The sequence below is a fragment of the Callithrix jacchus genome, chromosome 5 (assembly GCF_049354715.1).
Source record: "Callithrix jacchus isolate 240 chromosome 5, calJac240_pri, whole genome shotgun sequence".
NCBI lineage: Eukaryota > Metazoa > Chordata > Mammalia > Primates > Cebidae > Callithrix > Callithrix jacchus.
The window spans coordinates 36,489,868-36,507,985 of record NC_133506.1 but is presented as its reverse complement, the minus strand read 5'-3'; the positions used below and the strand labels follow the sequence as shown (position 1 = coordinate 36,507,985).

Genomic DNA, 18,118 nt, shown 5'->3' with positions numbered 1-18,118 from the left:
TCCAGTCTCTCTGCCCACAGTGGCAGACCACACAGCATGTGGCTGGCTCCTCTCACCAGCTCACACCAATGCCACCAGAGAGCTTTGTGCAGAAAGCTACTTGTGCCAGAAACTTCTGCCCACCCCTTAGCCCCACTTAAGGTCCCCAGGGTCCTCTAGGTCTCCAGGCAGCTGCTTAGAGGCCCAGCTAAGGTTCTGGATGCCCATACCCACCCTGCTGGGCTAGAGACATAGCTCGGTACTCACCGATCCTCACGATTCCGATCCACTGAGTAAAATTGCTTCCGGAGCCACCTGGAGAGAGAAGCCTGAGGTGAGGGCCACTTTTCCATCTAGGGCCAGACCTAGGAGATATCTGGGCACACAATGGTCTGCTGTTCCTGTCCCCCGGGTCCCTAACGCTCCCAGCCCTAACCGCTTCAGGAGTGGTTCTTACCTCTCAATCTGCAGGGGTGTGGGTGCCTGTAATGTATCCTCCATCAGCCAAGTTAAGCCCTTGATCCACATGTTCACTTCATCCTCAGATGTGGCTATGAGTAAGGCATAAACAGCTGTACTGAGGGAACATATCTCCCACTGGGGAGGAGCCAGCGGCCATTCCTCTTCCTCTAACTATCCCCTATCTCCTCTACCCGCTTGACTCCCACCTTGCAGGCTCAGGGTCTTCAGGCGGAATTCCATTCCATAGAGAATGACAAAGCAGTGTGACTGGTCCGGCCGGAAAGCGGGGTCCTCTTGATAGCGATCAAAGTCCCGTGAGGTCTTCCCTGGGCGGATCTCCTTGATTTCTCGAATATCAACTAGGGAGGTAGTGAAGAGACCAAGATCAAGCTGGGGTCTCCCAGAGTCAACACGGAAAGGAGGGCAGCCTAGTTTCCTCATTCTTACACTCTCTCTCAGGGAGGAACCCCAGAGGCAGAGCCAAGACCACTCAGTCACGCTGGGTAATAAGAGGGCTGGGTTGAGTCTAGGGACAGACTTTTGCTAAGGGCTCAAAGGTCAGAGAAGGCTATCTGGGGGAAAGGCAGTTATGCGGGGTATCCCTTTCCTATCTTTGTTCCCTGGGACATTTTGACCTGGAAAAGAGCTGGATTCCAGAAGGAGAAATGGAGACCCAAGGTTGATCATGAGGACCACTGCCTAACACAAGGTACACACAAATCAAATCATAAAGTCCCAGAGGCAGGGCTGGGTAGGTTAAGATGGGCCTCAGGATCCCTGAGAGAAAGGCTCAGGCCCAGAAGACTGGTGCATCCCTGAAATGCGTTAATTGCTAAAGACATCCCCACACAAGTCTCAGCAAGAGAATCCCCACCCCGTCCCCTGACCAAGGCATTGGTGGTCCCAGAGCAGCAGCCATCCTGGACCCAGACCACCATTTTGCCCAGGACCATTTCCTTATCTTAGCTATCCAAGGCCCTTGCATGCTCCCCTGGCCTTCACGGGGCATACTCAGAGAGGTACACAGGATTGAATAGCAGATGACCTGCCTCAGCCACGAAAACTTTAGACAATGATGAGTAACTCATTTAACTTCTCACAGTCTCAGTTTTACAACCTATGAAGCAAAGAGCTTGACTGAGTTTCTCTAGAAGGCAGGGTGGTAGAAAAAATCATGCACATCAGCTCTGGGTGAGACTGCTTGGACTAAAATCCTAGCTCCACCTCACGTTAGCTATGTGATCTCAGTAAAGTGACAGCCACTCTGATCTCACTGTTACACTTGTGAAGAGAGTAACATACAACAGCATCAGAAAGATGCTGGTAAGATCAAAAGTTGTAATAGCTAGAAACACGCAGCACTGTATATATGGCACATGGAGGGAGCCCATCCAATGCTGACTCCTCTGCTCCCTCACTAAAGGTGCTTAGGTGCACAGGCTCTGACACACTCTTCAGCACAGGGAGGGGCCGACCACTGGCTGGAGGGCAGATATTCCAGCCCAGAAGTCACTGATTTAAAGTAGATGAGGTCAAAGGAAAAAAGCTTGGCTTAGCCAACAGCGATGACTTTCTTTAAGTATTCCCTAAGCTCGGAAGCCTCTTAAAATGCTCTAAACCTAGACTGGCCTGGTAACTTTGGAGCCAGATGCAGTGCCAGCATTTGTCTGGCCAGCCCCCATCTCAGGAGCCCTTTCGACCCAAACTGCACACCAACCTGGCTGGAATGTCCTAACGGCCCAACTTCCCCAGATGTTCTCTTCCTGTCCCGTCCCTATAGCAACTGCCACAGAACTCCCTATCTATCCTACTTGGAACAGTGGGCATTGCGTCTGGCCTTTACCTACCTCCCCAACACATTCCTGTTTCTAACTGGAAACACCTGTCCCCTCAGCAAACCTCTTTGGCCTGTCCTCCAGCTGAGAGTTCTGCCTTTCCTGCTGCTTGCCCTGCGCCCCCCTGGTTCTCACCAATCAGCCATCTTTCCCCAGTTTTCTGGCTCTTCATAAAACATTATTCTGACCACCCCCCCAGACCTCATTCAATCCCTTCCCTAGGCTGCCCACTGCCAGTCTAAGGAGAACAAACATCTTCTATGACCTTCAAGGTTCTTTGTGATAGAGCCCACGGATTTACCTCCCAGCTTTGCCCTCTCACCTTCTGCTCCATCCACACTAAGCTATATCTAGGGCAAGAATAGCTGGTGCTTCCTATCCCCATTTCATCTTGATTCCTAATCTGGGTATGTCCACCTCCCAGGCTCTCTTCTCTTCATCAAGGTTCCAACTGAGAAGTTCCTTCCTGTGGTACTCACACACTTGATGCTTCATGCACACACACATATACATCCATTGCTCACATCCTAAGGCCAGGCAGGGCTCCTCTGGAGGTTGCTAAATGACTGAACCAAGAAATTAAAAAAGCAGACACACAGGCAAAGGGAAGGACAACCAAATAGAGACAGAGAAAAAATGAATAGTTACATTCAGGTAGGAACAGGGGCAGGGAGAACTGGGCCATAAAGACCTAACAGAGAAAGCAGGGCTTCCAAGGACAGAAGGAGGAGCTCCCATCAGGGGAAATGACTAGATAAGAAACTGCAGAACAACCACAAACTCTGCCTTTTGAAACAGAAACCAGTCTGCTCTTCCGGTGTGAAGCTGCTGTCATCCCCCTTCCACAGCTTCTTGCAAAGGTGAGTATGAGTGTACACACACACACACACACACACACACAGAGTTAACAGGCCTGTACTCCTGCGCATATTTCCATTGAGATCCGTCTGATGGCAGAACAGGTGCCTGAAATAGGGACCAGGTAGGCACAGAGCAGCTCAAGGCCAGGCATCATATTCTCCCAAGTTCCCATTGGCCACATCTGGTCCCTTGTATTGTCTTCCACAAGGAGGCACCAGCCTGGCCCCGGCAGCAGAGTGAGATGCTCTACTAGGTTCTTGAAGCCTCATCTTATACTACCTCCCAACCTCACCCGTCATCCTCCTGCCTCCCAGAACAAATATAGTAGTGTCCTCTTTCCTGAGAGAGCCAGGGCTGGTCCCCAGGAATTTACGAGGAGACTCCCCAGAGAGGAATGGCCTCTGCCCTCATTGCAGGTGAGAGAGATTGATCCAGTCTGGCACAGTTTGGTCAGACCTCCTTGCCATCAGTCAAGAGGGTAGGAAAAGAGACCTTCCCAGAACTTGGGAGCTTGAGAAGGGGAGAACAGCTTAGAAGAGTAGGAAAGTCACACCTTATACCCAGAGATCCATGACCTAGCACTCCTCCCCAACTCAGAACCATGAGAGAACAACATGCAGGAGAACTATGGGGAAAAGAAAAGACAGAGGTTCCAAGAGACCCTCACTATGAAGAAGATGGGGCAATCAGGAGGAAGAACTCTCTGAAAACAAGGGCAGGATCCCACATCTAGCAGCCAGGAGGCCTGATATAGCATGATGACAAAGGCCTAATCCCCAGTCTCACCTTGACCCAAGAGGGCAGAGCCCAGCCAGCACAGCCCATTAGGGCTGCAGCATATTCATTCCTCCGAGCACTAGGTCTCCAGGCCCATGGCGACAGCTGCCCAGGCTTCAGGAATGGCACCATGTCCCCAAGCCCACAATGAAGGCTGCCTGGGCTTCAGGAATGGCCTGACCACTGCCATTCCAAACATGGCTATAGTAGACAGTGACAAGATAAGCTGTTTGGGGCAGGGAGGGGGATCTAGTCCCTTATATTTAATTGCCCACAAACTCTCATGAAGAAACAGAGTCAGTCTTTCTTGAGGGGCTCTAAAATAATGAGGGACCACACCGGCTTGTGCCTGAACTGTATATCACAGGTCAGCTCTGAGGACTGAGAACCTTCTCACAGGCCCGGATTCCTGGTGCCCCAGGCTGAATCCTGAGATCCTTGCTCTGCTCCCTGCCCTGGTAGAGATCTGCCTTCTACTTTCAGGAAGCCTGCCCTGATCATCCCCTTCCTGGCTTAGTGAGGAGAGCCACAAAGCTCTTAAATTCTAACTGTGAGGCCCTGGCAGTCTCTCACTCTTTCAGTCTCAGTCTCCCGGCTCAGGAAACTGGAAATTCGTCTTACCTCACATGGTTGCTGTGAGGACTCTGCTGGGAAGTGCTGTTAATAGAGAAATCTGGAGACAGCCCACCTGTCTACCTGTGTGCCTAGTGCCACTAACATGGAGCCTACAAAAACTGGCAGTAGGGGAGACAAATAAGGCCACTTGCCAGGGCTCCACTAGGTGCAAACCCAAACTTAGGCGAGATGAAGTTGCTCCATGAAGAGAGGAATACAAGCAGCTATTCCTCTGTTCAAAAAAAGAAGTCTGGCAGGGATGGGGGCATTGTATGGGGAGAAAGGGAATTCTTAGGGACTTGTATTCAGATAAGCATATGCAGACATGCTGCTTCCTGAGCCTGCAGCACCCCACCTGCACACTCACGAATAGTCTGAGATACGTGCACCCTCAAAGATCAAGTTTCAAATCCTGGCTCCAAGCATAAAGCTAGGTCTTGGCAAGTCTGCAGTCTTCTCTGGTTCATCATGAATAAGAAGGCTTTCGTGGGAGTAGACCCACCACAGACCCTTACATGTAAGCACACTACTATGCAGACACTCAGCCTTGGCCTGCCCTACCTCAGATTCATTTGTGTTTTGTTTTTTTGGGCAGAAGGAAATGTGCCTGCTCCCTGGCAGCAGGGCCCAGCTCTAAGCATTGAGGCAAAATGCCACAAGACTGAATCTGTAAAATCAAAGCTTATATGATGGGGCCAGGGAGACTAGGAAGGGCGATGTTCCTTTTCCATCTCTTCCCTCTTCTCCCCTCCTTTCTCAGCTCAGGGACAGACTCCTGGCCTAAGACCACAGAGATTAGAGACCAGCAGTTACTCAGAGCAGAGCTTCTGGGCCATGCAGTCCTGGAGAGCAGCCACCTTTTGGACATGCCAGTAATAGCAGGTGCTTTCCCTTTAAAAGGAGCCTGTTTCCTCATCTGAGTCACCCTCTGCCCAAGCACTCTGGAAGCTGTGAAGCTACACAACCCTCAGGGCTAGCGGAGAACCTGCCTCTGCAGGAGAGTAAGCCCCCACCCTGGGACAGCAAGCAATTCACTAAGTGGGGAGACAGGGTACTGTCAAAGGGACAAGGTGGGCAGCCAGTCTGGAGCCTAGAAAAGAGTGAAGACATTACGAGGTCAAGACATCGAGACCATCCTGGTCAACATGGTGAAACCCCGTCTCTACTGAAAATACAAAAAATTAGCTGGGCATGGTGGCGCACGCCTGTAATCCCAGCTACTCGGGAGGCTGAGGCAGGAGAATTGCCTGAACCCAGGAGGTGGAGGTTGCGGTGAGCCGAGATCATGCCACTGCAGTCCAGCCTGCAATGAACAGCAGCGAAACTCTGTCTCAAAAAAAAAAAAAAAAGAAAGAAAGAAAAGGGGGAAGACAGTAACCACAGAGGATCCATCTGTGTGCCTGGCTCTTCTGAAGGTAGGGCTGCTTCCTGTCTTTGACTCCTGCTCCCACCCTGACTCCTCCCAGACATCAGACCAAGCGGTAGGCTTGCCACCAGCTCTCCTCCTGTCCAGTAAAGTGGGATAACCACCCTGTCTGGCCACCAAGGGATATGCATAAGGGCAGTATTCCTGTTACCCAGGCAGAGTTCCAGGACAGCAGGAGCCCTAGGGAAGAGAAAGGCAGGGCTCCTCAGAGCACAACCAGTGAGAGCCAGCCAATCCTGCCTTAGAGGGCAGACACATGGCAGGCCCTAGAAGGGGGAGAAGGAGCCCAACCATCAAATCCAAGACCCTAAATTAGACCCAAGCTTCTTATTGAAACCTGTGTCCTAGTGTCCTCTGTGCTCAAAAAAGCCACTTCCAAATAGCCCAACAGACAGAGGTCCCCCAAATTTGCAAGACTGTTAACCACTCATCAGGTAAAAAGGGTATAGAGAGGTATTATGAACAAAAGCACTGACAAGGTGGGCAGGAGGCCTGGACCTATCTACCCATCTCTCTCTCTCTCTCTCTCTCTCTTTTTTTTTTTTTTTTGAGATGGAGTTTCGCTTGTTGCCCAGACTGGAGTGCAATGGTACAATCTTGGCTCACAACAACCTCCGCTTTCCAGGTTCAAGCGATTCTCCTACCTCAGCCTTCCAAGTAGCTGGGATTACAGGCATGCACCACCATACCTGGCTAATTTTGTATTTTTAGTAGAGACAGGGTTTCTCCATGTTGGTCAGGCTGGTCTTGAACTCCTGATCTCAGGTGATCTGCCTACCTTAGCCTCCCAAAGTGCTGGGATTATAGGCGTGAGCCACCATGCCCAACCTGGACCCATCTCTCTGAGCCTCATTTTCTTCATCTGCAAAATGGAATCACCACTCCTGGCACCTCCTTCCTGGGACTATAGTTAAGATGCCAACAAGGTAAGAGATACAAAAGTGATTTAATCGGAAAGGGACAGGAGGACATACTGAAAATTAAATCCCCCAAATGAGGACGATATGGCCAAAAAACCCACATCAAAATACCCCAAATTTCTGAACATGAAACATGTTTTCACTGAAATTTTTTCTTTTTGAGACAGCGTCTGGGTGTCTTGCTCTGTTGCCCAGGCTGGAGGTTGCAGTGGCGCTATCTCAGCTCACTGCAACCTTCACCTCCCAGGTTCAAGTGATTCTCGTACCTCAGCTTCCCAAGCAGCTGGGATTACAGATGCACGCCACCAGCCCGGCTGATTTTTGTATTTTTTTGTAGTAGAGATGGGGTTTCACCATGTTGGCCATACTGCTCTCAAATTCCTGACCTCAAGTGATTGACCTGCCTTGGCCTCCCAAAGTTCTGGGATCACAAGCGTGAGCCACCGAGAGGGTTTTCCCTTTATAAGGTACATACACTCACTTTAGAAGGCTGAGACAAGAGGACCGCTTGAGGCCAGGAGTTCAAGACCAGTCTGGGTAACAGAGCAAGACCCCACCTCTGCAAAAAAATTAAAATTAAAAAAAAAAAAAAAAACTTAGCACATGCCTGTAGTCCCAGCTACTTGGGAGTCTGAGACAGGAAAGATCACTTGAGCCCAAGAGTTTGAGGCTGCAGAAGAGTAGCTCTATGAGCTAGGATCATAGTACTGTACTCCATCCTAGGCAACAAAGAGAAATCCTTTCTCTAAAAAAGAAAAACAAAAATCCCAAAGTGTGTAAGCTAATTGATGTAAATGGCAGCAAAAATAATCCATTTAAACATGCATGGAATAAAGAAATTTTCTAACTTAAAAAAACTGCAATTCATACTAAACATGAAAGGTCTCTTTAAAATCTAAAGAGCTTGAAAGAGGTAAGTGAAGATTTCCTGGACAAGTTCCTTCCCTTCTGGGGGTTTTTACTATCCCCACCTGTGGGCTGTGGACCCCAGAACCCCTCAAGGCCTGTGAGCCCCGCTCTGCAAAGGGCACTGGAGGAAGGCAGGCAAAGCCCAGCCCTCCTCAAAAGAGTCCAAGTCCAATTAACACAACATGACCCCAGCTCATGTCTCCCCTCCTGCCTCAGCCTTCACACACCTACCTCCTCACTTAAGCCCCAATCAGGCCCAGGCCAGGGACACACTAGGTGCCCCCTCCTCTTTTCTGTGTCACCACTTGTCACACCTGCTGGTGTTTCCCTGGTGTCTAGGCCACTGGCCTATGAGATCCTCCAAGGAAGAAACCACATTTGACTCTTTTCTCCATTCCCTACCAGTCCAACACAAACCCAGGGCCTGGGGAGGCCTCAAGATGTTCAGAGTACTTAAGAGCAAAAGTAAACACATGGGAGTTTGATTCCAGAGCTATTATCTAACAGGCAGCAAAGGCCACAGATGCTCAAAGATGGTACCAGAAAGATGGTATCAAGGATGGCTTCCTGGAAGAGGTGGGACAGTGGGCCACAGAGGCTGTGCAGCTACAATAAAAACTGAAAATGCAATAGTTAATGGGCGACAGCGTGAATAGAAAAAGAAGGAACAGGCACAGTTGGGGGGGAATGTGACCCCTGGGGGCCAGTACAGTCTGGAAACTGGCAGGTGCCTACACAAAGATTCCTATAGCCAGTGGGAACCACGGCAAGCTAACACACAGCTTTGGGAAAGACAGAATAGTAAAAGCAGCAGGATGCTAAGCACCCACGCCCTGCTGGGCCCTAAGCCAAGACCACCAGGAGATTGAGGAGAATGGTCCCAGGAGTCAGAATATACATGTAGATCTTCCCCAAAATGACCTCTCACCAATCACCCTCTCCACATGTACCCTGCGGCAAACAGTTGAATCCCTCCCAGTCCCCAATCCCCATACCAAAGAAACTACACAAGTAGGACCCAGGAGAGTATTAATGGAGCTAAGCCTTCTTCCACCAGAGGATACTGAAACACGGACAAAGAAAGGTTCCAGCAGAAGTGACTGTCATCCACTTCTGGCTCCCTACCTCAGCCACCCCTCCCCAGGTCCCTATACAACTCCCTATGGGGTAAGACAGGCATTGCACTGCAGATCCCCCTTCACAGGGAGCCAGAGGCACAGGGGTTCTGCACCCATCAGGACCACAGCTTTGGCAGGGTTTTTGCAGCTCTGAAGGAAAAGGATGGAGGTAGCTGAAGAAGAGACAAAGAGAGAACCTGGACACAGGTGTGAAGAAAGCCTGATACAATAGTAGCCAGGCCACAAGATGGTCAGCAATTACCAAGCTGGCTGTGTATGCCCAAAGCCTAAGGAAGGAGAGAGAGTTCTCCTCACCTTCTCTTCCTGAGACTGTAACATTCCTCTTCCGCCTCTCTGTAGAAACATACTCACAAATCTGAGGTTTTCCTGAGCACATCAGGCTGCCACCGGAGGAAAGCGAACGTGGAGGGGTGGGTAGCTATCCATTTCCATTTTACAAACAAGGATCTAGGTTCAGGGACTTCCAGAGTCACAGGGTTATATGGCAAAGGGAAGGCGATGGTGGGGCTTACTCTCCTTTCCATTCCTGTGAAGCAGCTGCCTTCAAACCAGACCCACTGGCAGCAAGTTGGACAAGCTTGGTCTAGAGTCTAGACAAATTTATTTGAAACAATGAGGAAATGGAGGGTCCAAAGGGTCTTGTCATGGTCACTAGGTGAGTCATGGCAGAACTGGGGCACTCTGCGGTGTCCCCACAGCAGCTGCTATCCCTGACACTGGGTATACAGAGACACGCAGAGCAACCATAGCCAGCCTTTGTACCATCCAGGCAGGCAGCCCTCTTCCCTAAGACTCTAAATTAATCTTACCTATTTCAGAGGTGAGAACAGAATGCCTAAGCTCCAAGGGAGGAAGGGAAAGGAGGTCCCACCCAGAGAAATCAAAGCTGGAAGAGCACTGAGCAGTCGTCTATTCGGTTTATGCATTCATTCCATCATCTGATCAAACATTATCAGGCATCTATCTACTCCATGTCAGGCCCTGGGCTGGGTCCTAGGGAAACAGAGATCAATAAGGCATTTGAGTTCCTGCCTTTGAGAAAACCCCTGCCTGATGGAGGAAACAGATGGGGAAGCAGATAACTATGAGGTCATGCAAAGAGTAGAACAGGGAGGTGTCTGTGGTGCTGAGTGTGTGCAGAGCAAAGTCTTGGGAGTGCTCTGTAAAAGGCAGGTCTGGAGGGCTGACAAGCACACATTGGGCAGAGGGGTTCATGGAAACCAAGGCAGAGGTGCAGAAGTCTACTGCATTCCACAAACAGGAATCATTCCACAAATCAGAGTATCATGTATGAGAAGGGAGGGAAGATGGCCTATTCCAGCCTTAACTGCCACAGTAAAAAAAGTTAACTTTTCTGCACAAGCCCAGAAGATTCTCAAGGTGGCCATGGGTCAGCCTCTGGATCAGGAGTCCTGTGTGCTCCAAACTCTGCCTCCCTTGCAGACTAAGGCTAGCTAAGTTCTTTCTAGATGGCCTATATATGCCAGGCTCCTGGCTACAGGAGAGAGACTGGGAGACTCACCAGGGCCATATCTCAGGGATGTCCAGGACCTCAAAAGTCCCTCATAAAATGCCCCCACTCCACCATAGTATACTCAGGCCACTTGGAGAACCAGAGCACTGGGTATAAGTCACTTAAAAATTTTTTCTTTATATTTAATAGAGATGGGGTCTCACTATGTTGCCCAAGCTTGTCTCAAACTCCTGACCTCAAGTGATTCTCTCACCTTGGCCTCCCAAAGTGCTGGGATTATAGATGTGAGCCACCATGCCTGGCCCATAAAACACTCTGTTGCCCAGGCTGGAGTGCAGTGGCACCACCAGGGTTCACTGTAGCTTCTACCTCCCTGGGTGCAGGTGATCCTCCCACCTCAGCCTCTCAGATAGCTAGAACTACAGGCACACCATCACACCAGGCTAATTATATTTTTTGCAGATATGGTATTGTGCCATGTTGCCCAGGCTGTTCTTGAACTCCTGAGCTCAAATGACTCACCAGTCTTGGCCTCCCAAAGCACAGGGATTACAGGCATGAATCACCGTGACTGACCCACAAATCACGTATCTATGGTCCTCCTTCCTGATCCCTCCGCAGCAATCAACATGGTTGATCATGCTCTCCCTCTTTGAAGCTCTGCCCTTGATTTCTCCTGCACAACCTTGACCGGTTTTCTTGCTTCTTTGTGAGGTACAAGCCTACCTACATTAGCAATGGCCTTGGTCAAGGCTCAGGCCAAGGTCCTCTCTTCTGGTGCTGTCTTCTCCCTCATCAATGCCAGCCATGCCCGTAGCTGTAATTACCTCCTATGTAAAGATAATTCACAAATAGGTCTCTAGCCCTGTCCTCTCCTCTTAAGCTTCTGATCTTTCAATTCAGCTGCCTAGTCGCTATCTCCACTCTTCATCTCAAAACACCTCAAAGGCAACCCCGTAAAACCAAACACTCTTTTCTCACCAGAACCCAGGCCTCTTGCCATACCCCTTGGGTCAGCTAAGAGCATCACCAATTAAACAGGTACCCAAACTCCAAACTTCAGAATGATCCTTGACGTCTCCTTTTCTCTCACCAGCCCCTGTACACCAGCAGCTGTATTAAGCCCTCTGACAAGTCCTACTGACTTTACTATTCAAAATTAACCATACATTCTGAGCACCTACATGAGAAACTAATGTCCTCTTTCTAGGTACTTGGAATACATGTACCTCAAGGGGCTTGAATGTGGAAGGAAAAATTAGATATGAGTATTGTGCTAGATAGATTACATTAAATAGAGTCCACAGACAAATACTATGAGAAGCTGAGAAGTAGAGGACGAAGTAGTTACTACCTCTCCTGGGTGGGAAGGGAGGATGAGCAACAGCGGCACCTGGCATCCTAACACTCATTTCTTGCACATTTACTTTGCATAGACATAGCGTAAAGCTGTTGATAAGATTGCCTTACAAAGATAAAATCTGCCTTATATTTTATCCTTGCTAATAACACTATGAAGTAGGTATCAGGGTCCCCAATTGCCGAGTGAGGAAAGTGAGCACAAAGAGGTTAGTTAACTTACCTAAGGCAGCAGTTGGTAAGGGGGCACAGCCAACAATATTTCAAAGCAAAGACTGCCTGTAACCTAGGCATGTGCTCTGTAATGCCTCAAAATCCTTGTTGGAAGTGGCCAAGCAGGGCCAGCACAGACAAAAGGGGAAGATGGAGAGGATTCCAGGTTGCATCATGCACTCCTGCTTCACAGTATTCATTACAGTAGTAACCATACATGAATTTTAAGGCTGTCTGTCTTCCCCACTAAAGTGCAAACTCCTTCAGAGGCTGCACCATGTCTGTCATCTTCACTGCCCAAGCCTACCAGGAACTTAATAAGTTTCTGGGGACCTTTTTCAAGAAAAATATAACGAAAGCATCACTGCTGCACAACCTGTTCCTGCTCACTAGATAAATGAGGCCCTCCTCACTACAGCCCAGCATATCTACAAGTCTCTCTCTGTTGCTGTCTCTGCAGACCCCTCTCACAAGGGAGAGGGAATGGGTTGAGAGAAGAAAAAAAAATCTGGGGTCTCCCTCCTACAAGGGAACAATAGGGACCTAGGACTCCTGGTGGTGGGGGAAATGTCAGAGCAATAGGGGCTGAGGTAGGGAGATGAGTGGGAAAGGGAGAATAGAGGCCTTCCCCTCTGCCACTCCCTGAACCCCATGACGTCTCACCACCCCAACCTTGGCTCCTGCCTCTTTGGTTTCTGGGTTGCTGCCACCCCTTGGACAGTAAATGTGGGTTTAGTTCTTAAGCCTCCAACATAGAGTAAATCTGTGGGGTTGGAGACATTCTAAATAATGAGAGGAAGTCATCAGGTCAGAGGCCTGCTTGCTGAGACATCCTGCTTCAGCAGAACCCACTAGGCTCTCCCATTTTTAGAGCTGTTTGACCCAGCTGCCAAAGCAACTGGCCACACTCTCTCTGGGCCATGCCAGCCCAAGCCAAGCCACTCTCCTGTCCCCTTTTTGCTTACTGGAAAACAGGGCCCCAGGGAGTGATCTAGTCTGTGACCTCACTCCAAGGAGCCAGGAATCTCATTCACTCACTGCCTGCCCAGAAAGCCCAGCTTAAATTCTTCTTCTTCTTTTTGAGACAGAGTCTTGCTCTCTTGCCCAGGCTGGAGAGCAATGGCACGATCTCGGCTCACTACAGCCTCTGTCTCCCAGGTTCAAGCAATTCCCTGCCTCAGCCTCCTGAGTAGCTGGGATTACAGATGCCTGCCAAAACACCCAGCTAATTTATTTTTAGTAGAGACATGGATTCACCATCTTGGCCAGGCTGGTCTTGAACTCATGACCTCAGGATCCACCCACCTCAGCCTCCCAAAGTGCTGGGATTACAGGCTTGAGCCATTGTGCCCAGCCCAGCTTAAATTCTTTGAACTTACCTCTCCTACTAAGAGAGTTGGCTACCTTGGATTTCCTTTTCCCAAGCTGAAGTTGAACACCCTATAGTTCTACCTGCTTAAGACAACTGCTCACCCCACCTGTACTAGCACACATCCTTGTATGGAGCTTCATGCTTCCAGTGTAGACTAATTCTCAGGCTAGGACCAAGCCATCCTCTTGGGATCAGTCAGGCAACTGGCATTCTGTTCTCACTGGAGAGAATGTTCTGTGTTTCACTGCGGGCCTCAAAAGGCCCTCAGCAGAATCCTTAACAAAGTGACCTTTGTTACCTTTTCTAACCTCCTTAATGGAGATGCTGAGAACTCCCAAGAAAGGCCATAGTCCCAGTTAGGACGGACAAGCTAACATAGTCACATTATACTCAATGACTGAAGGTGGAGGAAGTGACTAGGGCAGCAAGGGGGAGCTGCCTCCAAACAGCTGGTGGACCATGAGGCAGAACAGGGAGACCATAAAGTGGGTCTTCAACGCCTCAGAGATGGACCATCACCCCTGCCTCATCACTGCCCAACCTCCCAACTGAGGGAACAGAGTTGTACCTCTTAGTTCACCTCCTGCTCCCAAGTAAGCTGAGAAACCTGTGGGACCTATGGCCAACTGGAGCTCTCCTTCACTTCTTCCTAGGATTAGTCACCCTGTGAACTCAGGCCCACACTCTCTGGGCCTTAGGCTGAAGTCAAGGTGGAGCTGGAATTCTCCCACTACACATCCACACTTACACAGCCAGAACACAGTGTGGTCAATACCCAACTCCTACCACGGGCAAGGTCAAGCCAAGAACATTATAATCCAGGCTCATGCCCTCAACAATCATTTCCCTCCGGACATTTAAACTCAACCATATCCCCAGGTGTCCAAGAAAACAGGAAGCCAACCTCAAAGTGAACTCCTCACCTGTGCCAAGAAGAACTAAACACAAACCAACAAGTGGTCAAACTCACCATGGCCCAACCCCTTACCAGTCTGGCCAGCTGTTCACTGTCAGGGCCCAGAACATCAATGAGACTGCCCACTCTCCACCATGCCCACGCCTTCCTCCCTTGCACCCAGGCCCCTCACAGCCTTTGTACAGATCCTTTACCCAACACCTGTATGCCAGTTGGCAGGTAGAGGGAACCCAGGGGGCAGGATGGGCTGCTACAGAGAAAAAGGCGATTCTGTCTGGGCCGTTGGGCTCAGCCTACAGCACTTTAGGCGCAGCTGTCTCCTGCCAGCCCTGGGCCTTCGTGGTTTTCTACATGGTCCAGATTGCAAGCTTCCCAGGATCAAGGACTGGGTCATCTTCTTTTCTTGCTTCCTAACTCTAGTCTCCTCTGTGCCAGGCCTGGGCTCAGTAAAAAGAGATGCCAGTCTTCTGCAGGAGAATGCCCCGCCCCGTTTACTCTGCATCCTGAATCTTGCTGAAGCCAGGGCCACCGGCCAACACCAGGAAGGGCCAGGGCCGGAAGGAAGCAGCAGAGCCTATACACAAAGCCTACATGTGGACTATTAAAAGGAGCTCCTGCCTCCCCCAGGATGGGCCCAGTTCCTAGGAGGTAAAGAGTGGGAAGAAAGCTAGGACTTAAGACTGGCACAAAGCCACTGCAGCCTCTCAAAAGCTATCCAAGTATCACCTCAAAAGGAACTAGTCTTGCAAGGAGGGGTAGGAGAATATTAAGTGCTTAGCCAGGAATGCAAGTAGAGACTCTCCAAGTCCCATCTCTTGGAACCATAGCATATCAAAAGGCAACCAACTCCACTGTCCCCACTGCTTCTTCCCTGAAACTACATTATATTCAGGGACCAACCCCTTCTCAGACTTCTTTTCCTACTCTCTCAGGCTGAGTACACCGCTTAGAGGCCTCTAGGTGCCCATATTCCCCACTTTCTCTGAAGACTCCAGCACACTCAGGGGGCAGGGCAAAGTTCTGGGAAGCAGCTGTGATGAGTGGCAGAATTAGCGAGACACTCCAACTCTGGGGAGCAGCAGGACACTGTGGCCACAACATAGCAGGCTCAATGAACAGCTCAAGTAGGGGCATGGGTCAGTGGGGAAGATGCAGCTATGGCAGGGAGACGACAATTAGGTAAGGGCCACACAAAGATACCTACTTCAAAGATGTCAGCCAAGGCAGTCTCTTGACCTACATGGGCAGCACTCTACCACAACAGCAAACCCACACTCACCACACCCATCCCAAGTCATGAAACTTCATTCCTTCTCAACCTCCATATTTTAAATCCCTCTCCAGCCTAGTTTGCCCCGGGTGTTCAGGCTCTGTACTAGAGGCTGTGCCCAGAACCACTGAGGCCACTATCCAGGGACAGTGATGTAGGTTAGTACACATAGAAGATAGGGGAATTAACCTTTGTTGTTGCCAGTCATTGATATGTGAGCATCATTTGTTATCACAGCACACCTTCATCTATCCTGACAGAGCAGCCTCTTGCTTATTTCCTTCATAGAACTCACCAAATCCTGTAAGTATTTTATTTGTCTGGCTATTTCTCTCCTTTCTGGCTGTATCTACATATGTTACCTTTTTTAACCTCCTTACCTTTCTAATCTTATGTCCATTACTGGACTCCACAGTGCTTGGCACAGTTAGCAAATGACAGAGTCTAAAGCCAGGGAAGCACAAGTAGTGTCTCACTTATTCAATGAGTCACTGAAGCCCAAGAAAGCAGTTTTTGGGGTTTTTTAAGGAGAGTAGATATGGTGAGATGGAACACGAACCAGGCTAGAGATCTAGTGCCACCCTGAACAAGTCAGAGGCTGGAGCAATCACGTCCAGCTCAGGGTGCCCAACACACAGTAGCAAGGCCCACAATAAATGTATGACAAATTTAAGGAGCACATGAATGAATGCATGTTCTTGAGATGTCACAGAGAATCCTGGAAAGGCCCTTCTCAGGACATTTTGGGCATGGAGCCCCAGGTTCCCATGTTCTGCAGAAGCATAGGCAAAAGTTTCACCACACACCAGCAAGTCAAGAGGGTAAGGCTCTTCTGTGTCCTTCCCCCAATCAGCAGCTACATTCACCTCCACGTAGGAGTGTAGGAAATGTCTGGGTAGGCCAAGCATCTTGACACAGGTGTTGTGGCAAGGATGAGTGCGGAAGGGTTTTGAAATTGAGGCAATGAGTCCAGCTTGTCCACAGATGGAAGCCTAGGCTGGTCAAACACATGTGGTCAGAGGGCAGAAAAACAAAAAATAACCCTCTGGTCCCATAGAACAGTCCATCTTACTGTCATTTTCCCCAGAGTGGGCGAATGAACTGAACACTATAGTGGGAATCAGAAATCCGAGGATCTGCCATGAACTGGATATGTGACCTTACCCTTACCGCCTTGGTTTTCTCCTCTGTAAGAGAGGAATAGTAACTCCTGCCCTCCATAGATTCATGAAGCTGCTGTGAAGTTCAAATAATACAACAGGTGAGAAAATGTTCCATGAACTCCCAATATGCTATACAAATTCTAGAGTTTTTTGATGCCCAGTCTTCTGTGTACAGACTCAGGAAAGGAACACAGAAAGCAAGTAGTAAACAGACTCCTATTCCAGGTTGTTGGAGCAGCCAACTTGTGGCTAATTGGTGGAAAGAACTGGAGCTCTGTAGTTAACGAAGATGAGAGTAAAGCAAATGAATACTACCAAGTGCCCACTAAGTGCCAAATGTGCTAGGTACTTTTCACATAAAATCTCTTACTCTCATATACAATCTCCCTTATTATTAATATACAGCTCTGTGAGGAAAAATTACTTTCACAGCTAAAGATCAACTTCAGACAGGGAAAAGTAATCTGCCCAAGGTCACAGTAGGAGCTGAGACCTGAACCCAAATCTGACCAGCTCTAGCCACAAATCTCCAGGCACTACAGCTCAATTACCAGCAAGGTGGGACTATCTATCTGGTCAAGTGGCCTGAAGCCACTCCTCACCTATGGCTCCACCTTGAGTCTTGCCACCTGTAAACATGCTGCTCTCAGAAATTCCCTCCAAGGAAGCACTGGTCCATGCTCCTCTGAACAAGACACTCTACAAGGGGCACCAGAACATTCCCATCGTCCTATCCCACATCCATCTCTCCTAGGACTTTCCTCAAAGTCTGCAGTGACTTCTCTAGTTCTTTTTTTTTTTTTTTTTTGAGACGGAGTTTCGCTCTTGTTACCCAGGCTGGAGTGCAATGGCGCAATCTCGGCTCACCGCAACCTCCGCCCCCTGGGTTCAGGCAATTCTCCTGCCTCAGCCTCCTGAGTAGCTGGGATTACAGGCACGCACCACCATGCCCAGCTAATTTTTTGTAATTTTTAGTAGAGACGGGGTTTCACCATGTTGACCAGGATGGTCTCGATCTGTTGACCTCGTGATCCACCCGCCTCGGCCTCCCAAAGTGCTGAGATTACAGGCTTGAGCCACCGCGCCCGGCCAACTTCTCTAGTTCTAACAAAGCAAGTGGAGAGGGGGAAAAACTCAGTCTCCTAATATCAGGCTTTTACAATCTCAGGCCTCACTTCTTCCCTCCAACTTACCGTCTGTGGTCTCCTTGAAGCCACGTCCCACAGGAAAAGGCACAGAGTGAGAAGAGATGCTGTGAGTTAGTGGAGACTGACACAGAACATGACAGCAGAGGCAGGCTCTACCACATTGAGGTTGTGGCATTAGAGCACTTTCTGGAAGACAAGGTCTCTCCAGATAGCGTCCTGGACTAGGCATTTAGAAATAGGACAATATCGTACCTTCACTCTACAGAAAGGGTTACCACCC

The 18,118-nt window shown here is 49.4% G+C and overlaps 1 protein-coding gene across 1 annotated transcript in view; it reads right to left on the bottom strand.

The window, feature by feature from the left end:
- Positions 1-18,118, bottom strand: part of PLCG1 (phospholipase C gamma 1) — a 40,905-nt gene that overhangs the window by 16,052 nt on the left and 6,735 nt on the right. The window contains exons 3-5 of the mRNA XM_035298621.3: positions 648-800; positions 437-530; positions 247-294 (exon numbers count right to left, since the gene is read on the bottom strand). Of these exons, the coding sequence (XP_035154512.1) occupies positions 247-294; positions 437-530; positions 648-800 (295 nt within the window). The remainder of the gene's footprint in view (positions 1-246; positions 295-436; positions 531-647; positions 801-18,118) is intronic.